The following is a 19,720-nucleotide window of genomic DNA, read 5'->3' as shown; positions in this document are numbered from 1 at the left end:
CCAAAAGCGGGTCACAAAGCTCTTTCAAGTGTGAAATGTGTGCCTGGGAAAAAATCCAGAAAAACTCTATTGTATGGAAGCCTGAAAGGCACATACATAGTGCATGTTTTCTATAGGTTTTCTTATGATGATGAGTAGATTTCAGTGTCTGTCTCAAGATTTCAACTTATTTATCTCAGTTTCTTTAGATAACAAGCAGGTTTTTCCTAGATATTGATGCAATCCTTTTTGAAGTTATCAAATTGCCATGCTGTCTTGGGAAAATGGGGTGACATTAAATGCATGCATACATTTCCTTTTGTAATGATGTTCTTTAAAGGATGTTTATTTTGGCCTGGCTCTTTGATTGATTGTGAATATTCTATTTAGAGTCCAAACTGCCACTTTTTATTGGATAAATTTGAGTAGTTGGAAATTTTTTAAAAATTGGGTCGTGATTTCTCTAAAAGAGGTGGTGGTGTGTCCTGATGTCTGACCAGTTGAGAAGCATGTGAAGACAAATTCTATTAAAGTTGTCCACATTACTTAGTTAAAATGTACATTTTTGCCTTTTTAAAAAAGCTATCCCAACACAGTAAATGTATTTGTATTGTGTATCTATCATCAGTTATAACAGAGATGTAATCTAGCAGTGAAAATGACCTCTCTGTCTTTCTAGTGTTCATATCTCTATGAATGAACATGTGCATGTGCGCTGTCTGACCTCTATAGCTTTTGCCTTTGTTTTTCAGTGTATGTGCCTTTAATTTAAAATTTGTCTGTGAACCCTAGGCCTGTGCTGGTGTGTCTGCATTGGCACGTGTGCCTCCATACAGTCTGTGTCTGTGGTGTAACTGTGAGTTCTCAGCAAACAGGCCTTGAGCCCGGGCCAGCTCTGACAGACAGGGTGGTGGTGGTGGTGGAGTGGAGAGATTGACCCTCTATAGCTCAGAGAGCCTCTGCACAGTACACTCTCCTTCACCCACCTCCCCCCTTACCCATCTCCCCACACCCCCCCAGCCCCCCCACCTCCCCCCACTCCCTGCTGCCTAGCCCCAAGCGCCCGCAGGCACTGGAGATGCACGCATGCGTTGCCTCGCTGTGTGAGGCTTTGTCTGTTTGTGAGCATGGCTTTATGTGGGGGTGTGTGTGTGTGTGTGTGTGTGGGGGGGGGTGTGTATACGTGTGTGTTAGCATGTAGATGAGTGTTGGTGTGTGTTGGTGCATCGGTGTGTGTGGTTGAGGATCTGTGGACAAAAGAAGCAACCATGTCTACCTCTTCTCTCACTTGGCAATAATCATTGATGCTCCTTTCTGCTCTATCTGTGCTTGTGTGCACACTGCATCCTAATGTTATGACTGCCTTTTGTTTTCAAATGTACAAACAAATCAATGTCATATGGTTATACTTAATGATACAACAATATTTCTCAGAAAGAAGTAGGCCTTTAGAAGCAATCTAATGAGTAAAAGCAGAGCTGTCATAAACTGTATAATTGAGCAAACAAGTCAGAATTAAAATACATTATCAGCACTTCATACCGATTGACTTTACAGTGCTGCTGAACAAGTGGTATTACCTATTCTTACTATAAAAGAAATCATTATCTTCTACATCTCTGACCGTAAGTTACATTATAAGCAGGAAATGGAGATGATTAACATATACTGTCTTACTTATAAAGCTCTATTTATGTTAGTTGCTGTGATTTATTGCTGACCAGACTCTTTCAGATTTATTATTTTGATTAAGAGACCTATGGCAGATATTAATTGATTGTGATTAAAACATATGCAGTTGTAAAAAATAAACATTACCACAACTTTATTACATTACAGACTAAGAAACTTTCAATACATAAAACAGAAAAAAAGCTCAACCTGGGCTAATATTTTTTATATTTTGTTATATACATGCTTTAGAATTAGTAACACAAACAGTGGCTTGGTTTAGCTTCATTGGCGTTAGCTAAAGCTAACACAGCTATGCTAGCTACAGAGATAGCTCAATTATGTAAGCCAATGTAGCTGCATTAGCTTTAGTTTAACATGAGCTTAAGAAAAAGTAGCTCATGCTAACATAGCTACATTAATAAAGTAGATTACATAGGTAGTAAGCAAATGAAGCACAAGTTAACCCAGCTAATGTAGATTCATGAGCTTTACATAAGCTAACGAAGCTACACTAGCTATGAAGTTAACTTTGCTAATGTAGCTTAATAAGCTACACAGGATAGGTAGTTAGTTTTGGCAAATGTAGAGTAAGCTAACCTGGCTGATGTAGCTTCATTAGCTTTAGTTTAAGCTAACATAGCCATGCTAGCTACCTAGTTAAGTTTACTATGTAAGCCAATGTAGATTGTAGAGTGTACATTAGCTTTAGATTATCAACGTGAACTTTTACAAATGTAGCGTAAGCTAACCTGGCTATTGTAGCCTCATTAGCTTTAGCTAATGTTAACATAGCAATGCTAGCTACTTATTTAACTTTACTACATAAGCCAATGTAGATTGTAGAATGTACATTAGCTTAGTCTAACAACAGTTTTAAAGTCTGCAGCTACAATACCTAGTTTATGTAGCTAATGTAGCTTTGTTAGCTTTAGCCTTATCTGGTTTAGAAGGTTTTCAATGAAGAAAATTTTATTTGTTCCTGTTAGCAGACTGTTTACTTGGCTTTAGTACACATTCTGTAATCAGGTTTTGTAGATCAGGTCTTTAACTTTTGTTTTTTTCACCTTTACCTTTACCCTAATCGGAAGTGTCATCTGATTTTATTTTGAAAGAGTTTCAGAGGCGGTGTCTCACAGTAGTGGTCTGCAAGAGGGGGCATCTGACTTTGCATGGAACTCTACATATCACAATCTCATTCGGAGCTGCACACTCCTAAGGTCTGATCCTAAAATCACCTCTGCTTAAATATAAAAAATCATCATAGGGTCTCAGTGCATAAAAAGGATCCTATTTCCTCTGAGATTCACTCAGTTATCAGCCTGTTGTCAGCTGAAATAAACTAAAATCATGCAATTCAAGGAAAACTTGTGTACGGCTCATCAAGGGTCAACTATTAAGCTGTTAGTGAGATTATCCTGTCAGTGTTTATATACTCGTCAACACTGTCACCGTCATCGTCCCAATCCACCAGTTCAGAACCCCCCATCTGCCCTTTCTTTAATACAAATATATTCAGGCCTTCACAATCTCTGCATCCAGTTCCATTTCCATTAACCGCTGGAACCACGACAGAATATTCAGACTACAAGGCCCAGAACCAGCACCGTCCCTATTTTTCTCCCAAATCCAAACCTAGGCCTGTATCCCACAGTGCTCCAATCTCTTCCCAAGTCTCAGTCCCAGCCGTAGTCCCAGCCACAGCCGGGGCTTCCATGTGCGACTGACACATAAATAACCAAGCCTGTCCGCCACCCAGGCAAATTCAAATGCACCTGTCAAAGTGATGAAGCACCCGCCCGCAGGGAAGCATTGTTTACATTTTCACTCCACTCTTCACAAAAGTGAGATTCTAATTATTTTCCCACTGTAAATTAAAGCCAAGTGGGACAGAACTACAAACTAGAATGATCACGGTAGTGGCAGGAGAAAAACCACAGTCCTCCATGTATGCATCGCATAGGGAAAGGGTGGGAAACGCCTTGAAAAAAGTGTGAGAGAGAGATGCAGGTAAGGTCAGCAGCTTTTGTTTTTTAAAAGGGGAGACAGAAAAAAACAAGAGGAAGAACATTGCACAGCCTACTTCTGTTGTGTTCAGTACAGACAAGGTCCAGAGAACTTCAACCAACTGGAATACATTATTCCCCTCGCAGTTCATACATAATAATGTGGCAAAAATGTGCCGCATTATTTTTCATATCAATGGACACTGACAGAGGAAAAAGAGATTTAATTAGTCAATGGGAACATGCAAATGGAAGGTAAAATTAGACGATGGCAGGGAGACCTGGGGAGCAGAGAGAGAGAGAGCATGAATGGTAATGATGGCTATCTAGTTTGGATCAATCATTAAAGGATCAGGGGGACTGACAGGCCAGCTCGTGCCCACGCCTTAGGCCCCTGTGCTGGACAGTCGCCAGCCCGGCTCAGGCTTCCTGCCCACTGAGAATTCTTCTTCTCTCTGCTTTAGCTTCAAACACACACATGTTCACGTAAATGTTCATATGCACTCGAACACAAACAGAAACTTAGCTCATGTAAAAACGTGTTTGCCATGACAAAGGCACATTTATCCTACCGTGTATAAAATAGAGCCGTATGATACACAACAGGGAACTGTTTGCATACTTACATGCATCTTTTTCATCAGGGTGAATGCAGTCTTTACTCAAAAGTACCACCATTCCCAAAGTTTCTTATTTCATTATGTTCTGCTCGTCTGGCTTAAACATTTGACTATAATAGCCCTCACAATTTCCCTTGGTTTGCAGTGTTTGGTCTGTAACCGTAACCAACCAGTGAAACAGATAAAGTCAGGAACAGGAACAGGGGTGAGAGAGTAGGGAATGACGTTTAAGAAAGGATCCACAGGTCTGATCTAGAACCTGGATTGCCCATGCACATGGGATGCAGCCAAACTGATCTAGTCCTTAGTAAGCTTAATGAAGAGATTATAAATAAAGTAAATATAGTTAACAAAATACAATGAAATGTGTTACATATTGGTATGCTGGAGAAGTCAAGAGTGAAAGTGATGAACACTGGGGTTGTGTTGCAGATCTATTTGGGGGTTTGCCTTTCTTAATCTGCTGCAGAGCTGCTCTGATATCCCAGATTGATCCATTTTGCTCCAGATGGACCATGTCAATTCTCCTTTAACGTGTATCTGCTTCATTTTTTGCACATTTTCTTTTCATTTCAGATAATTGGATAGCACTGCTTACTACAAAAGTGAGTCATAAATATCAGTCAAAAACTCAGGCAGTAATTCAGATACAGTCAGAACAACAGACATCCACGAGCGGTGCGTTGTTGCTCTGCAGCCAACGTCTGCTTTAGACCATGATGGAAACAGCCTTTTTATATGCATCTTTTTGTACTGAAGCACTTTTTCATCTGCCTTGTGCCCTTTTATGCACACAGTAGTCACTTTATTCCTGGTCAGTCTTGAGCAAAGTCATATAGCCACCATAGTATTGTTAAATTTAGGTCTTTATATTATACGTTAGATACTATACTGTTTATGTTGTTTGGTCTCTGTCTGATTTTATGAATGTCTTTATTTTTATTGTGTACCTATTTGTTGTAATTTTTTTTTTTTATGTATACTATATACCTACTGTGGACTACAGATGGGAATAAGCCTATGGCTACAATGTGGCATATTTGCATGTCCATGTCTTTCATTTGAACTGGTCCTTACAATAAATGGAATAAATAAAATGAAATTAAAAATAGCTCAGGGTTAAGAGGGTTTATCTGCAAAGATTTCACAGAATGTATTCGGGCATTGGATGCTTTTGCACCATGAGTGAAGTTACTGATTCAGAAGGAAACTCTCATCTGTGGGGACAAACTCTGTGGAAGGACACTTCCTAGGTCAAAGTTCACCTTTCAGTCTTTGTTATTTGTAATCAGTCAAGTTAGCTTACTCTAGGTGGCTTAATTGTTCAAAATTAAAATATGTTAAAGATGTAAGGGAAGATTTCAATGCATGAGAAATACATGTTATGTATATTATATATTTTTAACTAGAGTCATTATGAAATGTACGGTGTTACATGACCAGTTCACTCTGAAACAACATGGTACGGTACGTGTGGACAGAGGAGGAGACCAAGACTTTTCTTAACATCATACTTATACCCTTATACGTGGCTTTTGTTATACATACAGACTTCGCTTCTGAACAATCATCCGTTGCCTTCGTCTTTTGTTCAAAATTGTCAAAGAAACTGCTGTGGATGTGATCAGTTTAAAACTTTTGTCTTTTTTTTGCTGCAGAGATACTATGCATTAAAGACCCTGCTTTCTTCATTTTTGTACATTTTTCTGATTAAATATGAAGATGACATAAAAATTAGCATTCCCTTCAGTAAAATGATTCATATCCAATTTGCAATATGAGTCAATATCATCACAATTAGATATTTTTTCAAAATTGTTCAGCCCAAGTTTGATCTAATATTGTGTTGCTTATAATATATAATGATTTATTGCTTATGTTTGTGCTTGTGTGAAAATACATAAGATAGGAAACTTAAGGAATAATCGCATATCATATCGCAATCCTATATTCGGGAAAAAATTGCAATTAGATTATTTTCCCAAATTGTTCAGCCCTAGTACCAACACAACAGGTTTGGGGCATCCAGCTTCCTTGCAGCAGAGTCTCCCAAGATGAGGTTTTACGAGAATTGCGAGGTTCATGCTTAAAACTCCCTTCAACAGAAAAACATTAAAAGCACAATTGTACTTGGTTGAAATTTGAAAATTATCACTTTTATTTTGTGAAAAACTGTAATGGAAATGCAGCTGATGAGTGATCGTTTTTAATAATTGTGATCCCAACACCAATAAAAATAATTATGATTTTATATATTGTTAGACTTGAGCAGCCTTACAGGACAGGTTAAACTTTATACTGTATAAGTTTAGTGTCCAAAGTCATAATTTTTATTTTAGAAGTGCTTATCAGCATCATGCCCATGCACATTCAGACTCTCAAGATTTGCAGGTAAGAGAGGGAAAGAAGATTGAAATATCAACTACGATACAAAAAAAAGCATTTTGATGATATTATAATCTGTGACTTTATCAAACTGCTACATAAAGTCTTTTTGAAGGTGATTGGTTCAAGTTCAGGGAGTGTTTTGGCTGTCAGCTGGGACAGACTGTGTGGAAATGTCCTTTAAATAATGGTCAATGCTAGACATTGTGTTCGGTACTGACATGTCACAAAATTGAGGAAAATGTTGGACATGGATATCTGTGACAGCCAAGGACATACGGGATAAAAATATATTGTACCTGTTTCAGACAGAGCTATTACCAGACCAGTCTGTCACCCAGTGGGAGAAACTCTTCATCTTCCAGAAACTGTCTCCAGCTCTAAGTTGGGACTTTAAAACTAGTCTTGGTTTGAATACTTGTCAGAGATGTCATACACATCCATTTATCTTTAAGACAGTAATGCCAATCTTTAAAGTATACTAACAAAACAGCTCTGGAATTCCAAATCCGTCTTTTGACAGACTTTACACTTACACTGGAATAAAAGTGATTGACAGAGCAGTCAAATTTTGTCACAAGTCACAGTGGATTTCTCAGAAGAAAAGCTTTCCACAGGCATCTGTATTTAAGTACTGATTGCTTTTATTCTTCATTCAGATGTAGTATGGTCTGATTCGGTTGGTGTGAAATCGCATCTTCTCCCAGAAAGACAGACAGACTATATTTGTGAACCATGGAGCCATGTCTGCAGCTGTGCCATCCCCACTTCCTGTGCCCTGTCCCTCCTCCCATTCTCTGTGTGCATTTGCGGTAATGTCTACAAATCCTGAAATTTATGTCCCTGCTGGAAAACATGGTTTGCCGTTTATAGGCGTCCACTAAAGGAAATAAGGCCCGTCTCTCCTGATGCTAGTCAAGAGACTGATGCAGACTCTATCAGATTTCTAAATACAGACCCCGACAATAAATCCCGGCCTGATTGGGTTTGAATTGGGTTAGCTCACTTGAATGCTATCTGCTTAACCCACAGCTGGCCTGTCTGCTCCATGCAGGCATTGAACCTAAATCAGTCACTTAGTGCTATCAAATGGAACAATGGTAGAGTGGAGAGAGCACTCACGCTAGGGCTAGAAGCCAGGCTAGCATCATAACGCAACACAACAGACCAGAACAGAGTAGTGTGGAGCAGACAGGCCCCTTAATGCTCTTTCCTTTTTGTGTCTCAGCAATGATGCATCCTGAGAGCCATGGTGCATTGCATGAAATGGCATCACCCAAACCGAACACACAAACACCTTTTCAAGCTTTTGTCTGGTCTTGTCAAGTGGATTTCACGTGCTAATTAGCGTAGGATGGTGGCATGGCTAACATAAAAAAAATCTATTTTCATGCAAGCCAAAATACATACACAGGCGCACTACACAAGGGGATTTAAGCAGGTGTGTGTAACCAAAGTGACTTAGAGTAAAGAGGAATGAAAGCACGGTGTTTCTATCACCACTGTACAGCTTGGTTTACAAAATCCTGGGACAGGGCCTCTACAGGGTCACCTGCTCACTTCCTGTGACCGGTGCAGTAGCATAGGTCTCTTTTCTCACTTTTTTTCCTCAAATTTGTGGCTTAAAGGTATAATATACAGAATTTCACGCCTAAATTATTTCAATGAAATGTGCCAACCTATGTTGGAAATGTACTTTTGGTTGAATACTGTACATTACCTCAAATATGACCTGCATTTTCAGAGCCAGTGATATCCTTTATTTTGATTTTATAAAGTAGTTACAAACACAGTTCCATTAAGACCATGTGTCACTTTTTCAATATCTGAAATTCAGTTTTACCATTGATTCTGCGATCAGATCTTGTTGGCTTTGCAATGTAACGTTGTTTATCATGTCACTTGTGTGAATACAAACATCAGTCTTACATCAGCATGATAGTAGAGGTGGTGTAGAGGCAGACGAGGTGTGACAGTTGACATGGCAACAGAGACGGCAACAGAGGAAAGTTTTAAAGATGATCTGAAAAAAACAAGTCCATAATTCTCTACATTTACGATGTTGTTTTGGGAAAGGGCAGAGCCTTTGTAAAAAAAAAACAATCATTTCTCTTTTTAGAGCAGATTATCATCAACAAGGATCAATATGTCTACTTCCATGTTTTTCTTAGGTAATCAGAAAACTTGGTTGTATCTGCTTATTTAAATGAATTGATGAAGTATAATAAAAATTATACTTTTTAAAGTAGGGGTTCTGAACTGGTTGAGCATCAGGACCCGAGCTGACCCCCTTTAGACAAATTGCAACCTAGATATTTATGTTCAACCACTCAAATTTACTGTATTTAAAAAAAAAAATTCTGAACATATTGAACAAAGAGACAAGACAAAACAAACATGTTAGAAAGCACATCAATATGAAAGGACACGCATGCATTTATCTTATTTTACTCCCTTTTTTAGAAACAGCATTGAAATTTTGGTAATTTCTTGAAAATTTCAAATATATATTTCCAAAAGTATCAATGAAAATTCCTGAAAATTTGATGGCAAATTCCCTCAGTATTTTAAATGAATAAATTAAACTCCAATTGACAGTACAGACAATTTTCTCAAAAATTCTGATAGTAGTCATTACTATTATATTGTCTGAAAGCCAGGATGCAATGTCCTCATATGGGCAAGCAGGGTTTTAGGAGGTTAATCATGACTAGTTTATTCAAGCTTGACTCAGCAGTAACACATATCACTGGCATAAAAAAAGAACCTTTAATCTCCTAATTCACCACTCCTCAGGGAATTTTAAAAATCATTTACAACTATTTAACACTTATTGGTCATAGCATCTTTTTGAAACTTTCTATAGCTTTAAAATTTGTTGAAAAAAAATTGTCAATGTAAAGTGTGACCAAAAGCACTGATTTAAGAAAATAAATAAATCACAAAAAAGGAGATACGAGGTTTTGGTGCAATCTGGTAAATGTACTTGTGCTTGTAAAGTACTTTTATTCACACATTGATGGTGAAGGTTGTTATGTAGAGTAGCCATCAGATTTAACTTATCTCATTCATACACACTCATACACCACTGACACAGCAGTAGGAGAAAAATGAAGTTAAGTGTCTTGCCCAAGGACCCATCAACAGGTGACTGCAGGAGCTTGGGAACGAACATATGACCTTCTGGTTGCAAGACTACCTATAGAGCTACAGGCGCCCCAAGGACTATTGATACTTTCAACAAAGCATTAGAAAAGTAATGATTGTAGTGCCATTATGACAGAGCAATCATAATAAGGCAGGACATGTTTATCGCTGAAAATCCTGCATGTTACCTTAGTGACTACATAAGGAAGTGGAGGCTGCAGGTAGCTGCTGTTCTGCTGCTGTATATTATGTTCTTTACTGCTTATTTGTGATGGGCATTATTCTCATGGGCTGCATGTTCCGATGCCCAGGATCCCCCATAATCCATACCTCCATCCTTGATCGCCCAACAGAGTAGAGGTGTGGCCCAACTAGACATTTCCCAGGAATAGAGACATGCTGCTCAGCCACACCTGCCTCCACTGTTTGTTTGTTTTTTAAATTGAGGAATCTTCTCAGTGAAAGCAGTGTGTTTACTAAACAGTAAAACAAAGTTATGGTTTAGTGGATTAATTTCACAGAATAAGGGAAGACAAAGCTGCATGTAGCTATTAGCGGCAACTAGGAAGTCCACTTTTAACAGTTTTTCTACCTCATTATATGAAATTCATCCATGAAACCAAAACAGTGGTTGACTTTTTAGTAAAAATGCCATATGTAGGGCAATGTTTTATAAAGTCCTCAATCAAGAACAAGTCCTAGCAGCATAGAAGGGTGAAGGTGATCAAATCATCTGTTCGCAACATTTTTTGTTCATGTTTTGACTCAGAGCCCCCTGCTGGCAGATTTTGCATGCTGTGTATTTAAGAGGTTCTTAGCCTTTTACTGTATTAACAAGACAGAACAGGAAGAAGTCCAGGGTTTTTGCACACTTCCACTTTTGTTTCCTCAAAAAAGAAAAAAAAAAAAAAAAAATTACTACATACCCTATCCAAACAGACTGATTGCCGCCTAGCAGAGGTGCTGATTACTGAAGGAATTCAGGTAATCACTTTTCCCCCAGTGTGGGCCGAGGCCAAGCTAGAGGCAAGGAGCAGTTGAGGCGATTCCACTAATGAGCGTCTTAATTAGCACTGAAGAGATGCATCCTTGTGTCCCCACATCGCCTTTACTCACACAAACCTTCTTTACTACTACTCCCTTTCTTTGCATTTTGTGACTTTTTGACATTTTGACAACCAGCCTCTCTCTGCTCAGTTTATGCTCTGTCTCTAATTACAAGTGGAGTAATGGCCCCCGCTGTTTTCTCGGTGAAGTGCCTTGAGTTGTGTTTGGCTAACCGTCTGTAAGTGCGGGGTGACATCGATACAGCGCCCAAATTAAACCTCTCCTTCAGTTTGACCCTGCCACTCACGGCCCCGCTGAATGAGTTTGCCTTTTTCCTTTTTCTGTGTTTTTAAATGAGTCATAATTACGCAGCCAATTAGGGGGTCACCTTGAGTTTTACAAATTACTTGAAAAACTTCCTCCTCTTTGTGACTCTGAGTGTGTATATGTGAGTGCGTTTTAGTGTGTATGTATGTTTGCATGAGTTAGTCTAAGGCTCAATCCCAACAAACCCTGGCCCCGTTCACTTAGCTCTACCCCTTGCATTTTGCACGTTCCAATCTAGGGATGAGGTGTCCTGACACCAGGGGGAAGTGCTAGGGCTGCATGGCCTTTAAAAGAGAGATGTTTCAGAGGCCCACTCTGAACCAAGTGAAGTGAGAAAATCTCTCAGAATGCCTTGTGAATCAATGGCAAAATCTGGAAATGTAGACAGCAATCTAATACCATCATTTTATGTTGTTTCAGTGAATTTTGGGCCTGTTGATTTTGAGTTAGCATTCAAAAAAATGGTCATAGTAGAAACTTCAGATAATGTCAATGCATGTGTTCACATAAATGCTGTCGATGACTTCTGATGACATTTTGAAAGGTAATCTCAATTTTATACAAGGGAAGAATTCACCACTACCCCTTTTAACTCTTTCAACAGGCAAGGTCCTCTAACTACTTGCAGCTCTTTTACTCTGTTCACAGATATATTGTTAGACGTAAAAACAACTCACAGAAGAAGAGATTCATTTCAAGTGTTAAGCCCCAGTCCCAGCTGTATCAACCAACAATTCCATTTTTGCAGGTCTTGTGCTCTTTTTGCATTCTAAAACTTGAAAATCAGGGACTGTAATCACATTGTATTTAAACACATGTACTTTAATATGGATTTGCCCCCCTTTTACAGCTATAACAGCCTCCACTGGTCTTGGAAAGCTTTCCACACGATTTTGGAGTAATTTAGAGGAATTTATTTCCATTCATTCAGTTGAGCATTTATAAGGTCAGGCACTAATGTTATCACTGATTCTGTTTATAACTTTTATGGACAGAATTTCTGGGTGCTGCCAGGGCATTGAGGGGTTCAGGTTTGGTAGCCTCAGGACTGGGTCTTTGCTTTTTTGCAGATGATGTGGTTATGTTGGCTTCATCAGGCCATGACCTACAGCTCTCACTGGAACCGAGTGTGAAGCGACTGGGATGAGAATGACCACCTCCAAATCTGAGGCCACGGTCCTCAGTCGGAAAAGAGTGGGATGAGATCCTGCCCCAAGCGGAGGAGTTCAAGTATCTCGGGGTCTTGTTCACGAGTGAGGGAAGAATGGCGTGGGAGATCGACAGGAGGATCGGTGCAGCGTCGGTAGTGATGCGGCCTCTGCATCAGTCAGTCATGGTGAAGAAAGAGCTAAGTTGAAAGGCAAGCTCTCAAATTACTGGTCGATCTATGTTCCTACCCTCACCTATGGTCATGAGCTGTGGGTTGTGACCGAAAGAACTAGATCACAGACACAGGCAGCTGAATTGAGTTTTCTCTGCAGGGTTTCTGGGTTCTCCCTTAGAGATAGGTGAGAAGCTCGGCCATCCGGGAGGGACTCAGAGTAGAGCCGCTACTACTCTGCGTCAGGAGGAGCCAGATGAGGTGGCTCAGGCATCTGGTCCAGATGCCTCCTGGACCCCTCCCTGGCAAGGTGTTCCAGGCAGGTTCCACTGGGAGGAGGCCCCAGGGAAGACCCAGGACACGCTGGAGAGACTATCTCTTTTGGCTGGCCTGGGAACACCTTGGTATCCCCCGGGAAGAGCTGGACGAAGTGGCAGGGGGTAGGAAAGTCTGGGCTTCCCTGCTTGAGCTGCTGCCCCCGTGACCTGACCTCAGATAAGCAGAAGAAGATGCATTGATGGATGGAGGCACTAATGTTGGATGAGAAGGCCTGCTTCGCAATCTCTGTTCCACTTTATCCCAAACGTGCTTGATGGGATTGAGGTCAGGGCTTTGTACGCGCCTGTCAAGTTCTTCCACACCAAACTCCTCACTTTTTTTACAGCCCTTGCTTTGTGCACATGGGCACAGTCATGTTGGGACACAAAAGGCCTTCCCCAGAACTCAGAACTCTTCAGCAGAGTGTTGGCAACTTTTACGCACCATGGCAGTTGTTGATCCCACTCTGTGATTTGACATGGTCTGCTTTGTGACTGAGCTGCTGCTGTTCCTAAATGCTTCCATTTTCTAATAATATCCCTTTCATTTGACTGGAATATTCAGCAGGGATGAAATTTCATTAACCGGTTTACTACAAAGGTGGCATCCATCACAGTACTACACTTAAAGTCACTGAGCTCTTTAGAACTGCCCTCATGGTGTATCACAAATGTTATCAAATGGAGACTGCATGGCTAGGTGCTTGATTTTATACACCTGTAGCAACAAGTCTGATTGAAACAGGTGTGGCCAAACACTTTTGTCCCTATAGTGTTTGTCAAAACAGGTCGCACACCCCTGACTCTAAAAGTGCTATATAACCAAAGGTATTAGCATTGTTTTCCAAGCAGTAGAAAGCATAAAGGTGATGCAGTCTTGACCTGTTTAATTTTGAACACAAACTATTTTCAGTTTTAGCCAGTCCTGTTAAAAATATATTGGCTTCTTGTCTTTAATAATAGAAAAGCATCAATAGTGGTGTAATAAAGACTCAGATTATAAAAAAGTACTCATGAAGGTATCAATGTCAATAGAAAAATAAGGATATATGATATACGTGATATATGGAGACACCAGGAGCAATGGGAGTGATACCCATCATCAATTGCACTATATTCTACTTTTAATTCAAGCTGTTTTCAGGGGAAAAGGAGACATTTTTGGATTTATGCTCTTGCAAAAATGTTTGCTTCTTAGTTACAGACATCTAGAAACCCAAACATGTTTGCCATATTTTCATTATTTCATCTCTGCACAATTAACTTCCTCTCTAATTAAACGCCTTGTATGAGATCTCCAATGATGCATATTATCAGGACACACTCAAGCCTTCACCAGCAGACACTATCAGAATGAGAGAGAGCTTCCATGATCTTCACACATGGATGATTTCGAGTTACATGACCTATATAACATGTTACACGCTCCGCTTACTCCACGTGTCTCACCCTAATACAGAGGGGCAGCGCATTACAGGTGTGTAAGCCCTCCCCCCAATACACACAGGCGTATGCACATGCACACACAAAAATCATAAACAAGCCTGCCACAAGGATTATACATATGTATGCATGATCACAAACACAACCTGTCTCTTTACCTGCCGCAGATCAGGCCCCACAGGAATCGTGCACTGCTAGGAATTAGCCTGCTGATGTACTGTACGCCTCTGGTGCTTATCTGCTGGCTGCAGTTGTATGTAATTAAAATGAAAATCTCTTACTTTACAAGGTGAGGTTTTGGACTGGTTCTAAAAGGAATGCATGGGTTTGTGATATTGGATTTTATCAGTGGAATAAAGTCAGTGATATGTATTTATTTTAAATTCCCCTCTTACTTATACCTCTCTTTTTTATTGCATTCCTGTCATGCATCATCCTATGGTTTGATTTGCCAACAATTTTCAGACACAAAATTTGAATTAGGCCTGTATAAGTGTGTATATATATATATATATATATATATATATATATATATATATATATATATCACCTGTCATATTGGTCTCAAAGACCATCACGCATCATGAAGTGCTTTAATGCGGACTCTTTCATTTTCAGTGAGCTTTCCACGTTTTACCATTTTGAACAGGAATGAGGAATTTCAAACTGAATTCACCTTTTTATACCCAAATTTGAACCGGCTCACTGGGCTTCTCTGAGAAGTCAGAAATTAATCAAGCATAACATTCAACCACTAAAACTAATTTTTCTGTTCAGGAATGCAAGTAAATAACTATAATTTGACATATTAATCAAGAAATGATAATGTGCTTTACTATTTTTTCAGTTTTTTGTAAATCAGTAAATTTGAAAATTCATGAATAACAATAATAATTATATCTTAACATTAAAAATATCATTTGGGTTAAAGAGCTTCTACATATTGGTGTATTAACCATTGCAGAAACATAAAAAATGATTTTGGTTATGCCAATGCTGTTAATTTAGGGCAGCTGTGGCATAAACCTTACTTTGGTTAGGGCTAGGGTGGTCTAATAAATTTGTTAAGCACTGTGTATATATATAGATATAGATATAAAATGGCAAATACATTGTATCAGCAAATTATATAACTTCTGTCCTGACAGAAACATCTCACAGTAGTGGTCTGCAAGAGGGGGCAAATAATAAATCTAAAAGTCAACATCTCCACACCCATTTGGTTCACAAATCAAGAAACTGGTAAGAATTGAAGCAATCATCTAAACATGTTTTCCCTCTCCATGTGTTTTCTTGTTTAGGTTGCAGTTTATGATTATATCTGGACAGTGGAAGACTCATCACAAGGCTCGGCACCTCCTGGTGACACCCCAAGAGAGGGTGTGCTCCAACCAGAGGGAGAAACTAGCACCCATGTGGCGATCTACACCCTGTACCTGAGTGGGAGGAAACAGAAGTACAGACACTTTCTCAGGCAACCGGATGGTGCTGTAATTGAGGTGAGATAAACATATTGTGCTTTGCATCAAAAATGTTTCATACTGTACTTGATAGTACTTTATGCTAACTGCTAAGCAACATTCTGAAAACCTACCAGTCACATGACGAATATGTTTGAACCATTTAGATTGAAGCTTTGCAAGATGGATTATCCTGATGACAGGAATAGAGTCTGGCCAATCCATCGGCTTTACAAGGTTACCAAAACTGAGGCACAAACCAAACCATGACTTCTATTAGGATTGTTTGATTCCGATACCAGTATTGGAAATACTGCTTAAAATGCAGGCATTGGTATCAGCCAGTCCACGTTTTTGCACCGATCAGATACTGTTTGGATTAGCTTTATATTTTTCTTCATTTAGCCATGCTAAATGTTAGCACTAGAAAATGAAAATAAATTCTTCTTAGCTGCGGGAAATCACTGCATGTACAAGCTACCTTTTTTAGAGCACCGAAGAAGCATCAAAGGACCCACTGATCACTTAAATGCCTTCCAGACCAGTGCTGTCCTACAAGTCATTTAGTGACGCAGTTGATCAAAAGTTAAATAACTTTTGAACCATAAATCGTTGCCTCTTACTTGTTTTTCCTCTTGAAGTTAGCCGTTGTGCCCTCCCATTGACGCTATTGATGCCTTTGAATCCCTTGCAGCAGCATCTTCAGTGAGCGTGGAACTTGGGTGACTTTTGGGGACTTTAATGATTAAATCCACGCCAGTAATTCAATATTGAACATCTTTTTTTATCCATTTTAATTAAAATACAGTCATTTATTACCTCTAGCCTATATGCTAACTCGAATGCTAACCGCCATATTATTTTCCCTTTGTGAGGGTCTGTCAGCCAGTTGCAGGCTCTTCCATAATCACGTGATGCTGCCCTAATAGTATAATGGAGAGAGAGAGAGCCAGTGATGCAGCACTTTGTATTATTGTTATTTTAATATTTAGCAGTAAAACTCAATAATCAGCAGGAAAACAACTTTAGGGTCACAGAGATGCGGTAATTACGATTCTATTTGTTGAGCCATGTTCTGAGTCTATTGGTCTAAAATAATTTGCTAGTCCGCATAATCAGTCCAGAAAGTTCTCACTGGTATTGGATCATTACTAGATACCCGACACCTTGGTACCAGAATTGTATTAGGAAAGAAAACATGGTATCGGAACATCTCTAACTTCAATGAACCATTACATCCCTACTAAATACTCACATACGTATGTAGGTTTTCATCTGAAAAGTGGTCTCAAGAATTAGTAGCTCTTTAGGTTTGAGCTGTAGCAGGTTTGCGCCTGCATGGCCAAACAGGGGCACAAGTTCATTTTCTATTTAAACAGCCTGAATGCACAGTGTAACAATGACATCTGCGTCAGGTGAAAAAAAGGAAAGACCAAAGTAGTTTGTGCTTGGCGAATGATAGGACCTAAAGTGCAACTTTGACAGAAAAAACAAGCAGCCTTGATTCTCTAACATTAACCCACATTAATTTTTTTCAACTTTGATTGAGCCTCTGCTCCTGAAGACAGGCAGGTCACAAACAGACTGATTCACAGATTGCTGCCTAATTAAAAGTAGAGCTTTGTGACAACTGCTGCAGAAGCGAGAAGTCGTTCCTTTCCTCAATCATTCTGTCAGTCGCCCGAGAGCGACCTGGATCGTCCTGACAAAATTAATATTTTGAAGTTTGAATGTCAGCAGCATTAGGGAGGGGGGGTATGTGCGCTAACAATTAGCTCTGAGGCTCTTTTGCGTTCTAATGGTTCTCCGTCATAATTTGAGTGATGGCGAGCTTATGTGAGTAAACACACAGCATGGTATATTTATTACTGGTGTCGCACTGTCTGTGTGCGTGTAGCCTCTAGACCTGTGCATAGCAGATGAGACATCTGGGGGGATTGTTCATAGCCAAACAGCACAGACAAACACTCACATATCAAGACTCACAGGGAAAAAACAAAAATGTAATGGAATACATAAAGACCAACAATGCTCCTTCTTTGCATAAACACACAAATTTAGTTGCTGACACACATTTACAACATTAAGCCTGACACACAAACCTGGCTGTGAATAAAAGATCAGAATTCCTCATAGGGATGAGTGGGGTAAGATGATCACTTGTATTTTGGCAACGGTGCACAGGTTTTATCATGTAACAATGAATTCAGGAAGTACAATATAACCCAGATTGCCCATCTAACAGCCATCAGAAAAGCATGATTTGTCACTACACTACTCCACAGCCCAGCGTCTGTGTACACCACTTCATCCAACACTTGGAATTGGACTTGGTGGTGGGAGCCTAGCATGCAGTTGCTCAGCCATAGAAACCCATTCATGAAGCTCCTGCTTCATTGTTTATGTTTTTACATTAATGCCAGTGGAAGTTCAGAACTCTCCAGCTATGGAATCAGCAGAGCATTGACGACTTCTATGCACTGTACACCTTAGCAGCTGTTGTACCCACTCTGTGATTTGATATGCTGTTGTTCCTAAATGCATCCACTTCCTCATAATTTCACTTTCAGCTGACTGTGGAAAATCTATCAGGGATGAAATTACAACCGTCTTATTGCAAAGGTGGCATCCATCACAGTACCACGCTTGTTGTCACTGAGCTCTTCAGAACGAGCCTCATTGTGTATCACAAATGTTTGCAAATGGAGACTGCATGACTAGATGCTTGATTTCATAAACCTGTAGCAATGAGTTTGATTGAAACAAATAACAGAGAAACTGTGGCCCGCACAGATTGTTACTTGACTTATTACTCCACAAGGTTTGATTTTTTACTCCAAGACTATATTTGGTTCAACTGTTTTCTTTCTTTCTTTTTTTTAATGGAATGCAGAATCTCAACATTTTCAAGTACAATCAAAATACAGACTTTTTTTTTTTTTTTCAGGACAACCTGGACTGTCAGAATGTATGTGCTGCAAGGATGTAAGATTATAGCTACTTTCCATTATCCTTAGAAATATGCAAAATCTAAATCGTGCAATAAAAAACTGGTAATGGAAACACCTGAATTTTGTAAAACCTCTCAAATATTGCCAAAAAGTTTTTACACTGTCATGAGAATTTTTTTCTATGAAAGTCCCTTAAAAAAGAAAAATGTGGAAGTTAAGCAATAAAAAAAAAGAATCCTAAGTCATAATTCTGAGATAAAATGTCAAAATATTGAGAGTAAAAGGTCATAATTATGACATAAAAAGTCAAACACTATGAGATACAAAGTCATTTATGAGATAAAAAGTTATAATCATGAGATAAAAAGTCAAAATTATGTGATAAAAAGCCAAAATTATGAGGTAAAATATTATTTATGAGATAAAAAGTCAAAAATCAGAGATATAAAGTTAACATTATGAGATAAAAAGTCATAATTATGAGATAAAAAGTCAAAAATGTGAGATACATAGTCATTTTTGATATAAAAAAGTCATTTATGAGATATAAAGTCAGAATTATGAGATTAAAAAACAGAATTGTGAGATAAAAAGTTATTTATGAGAAAAAAAAGTCAAAATTCTGAGATATAAAGTTAAAATTATGAGGTTAAAAGTCATAATTATGAGATAAGAAGTTAAAATTATGAGATAAGAAGTTGAAATTATGAGATACAAAGTCATTAATGACTAGGTTGGTAAAAAGGTAAGCCTCCGATCTACCCTTTACTTGGGGCAAGTTGGGCCACCTTTTTTGGAGGTCATATTTTAAGACGGCTTTGTTATAGATTCATGCTGATTATGTCATTTGATAGAGATCCTGACATTAAGGTTCGTGTTCTCATTCTACTTCTGTCTCATTTTTCCTGACCTTGAGGACAGCACAAGTGAATACTGTCTCATCTTACCCCCTATCTCTGCTATGCCAAATCAGTTCTTCTGTGCTGACTCCATTCTTTGCAAGTTTCATGGAAGCAACCTTAAGTGAAAGATATCAGTAACTGTCC

The 19,720-nt window shown here is 39.0% G+C and overlaps 1 protein-coding gene across 1 annotated transcript in view; it reads left to right on the top strand.

The window, feature by feature from the left end:
• The window catches only part of ofcc1 (orofacial cleft 1 candidate 1), a 198,188-nt gene that overhangs the window by 142,016 nt on the left and 36,452 nt on the right, over window positions 1–19,720 (top strand). Inside the window, exon 22 of the mRNA XM_041814710.1 lies at window positions 15,565–15,762. Coding sequence (XP_041670644.1) covers window positions 15,565–15,762 — 198 coding nt within the window. The remainder of the gene's footprint in view (window positions 1–15,564; window positions 15,763–19,720) is intronic.

This window comes from Cheilinus undulatus, linkage group 19 (assembly GCF_018320785.1).
Source record: "Cheilinus undulatus linkage group 19, ASM1832078v1, whole genome shotgun sequence".
Lineage (NCBI taxonomy): Eukaryota > Metazoa > Chordata > Actinopteri > Labriformes > Labridae > Cheilinus > Cheilinus undulatus.
Note: the sequence above shows the minus strand (reverse complement) of the source record. Positions and strands in the feature narration are given on the sequence as shown.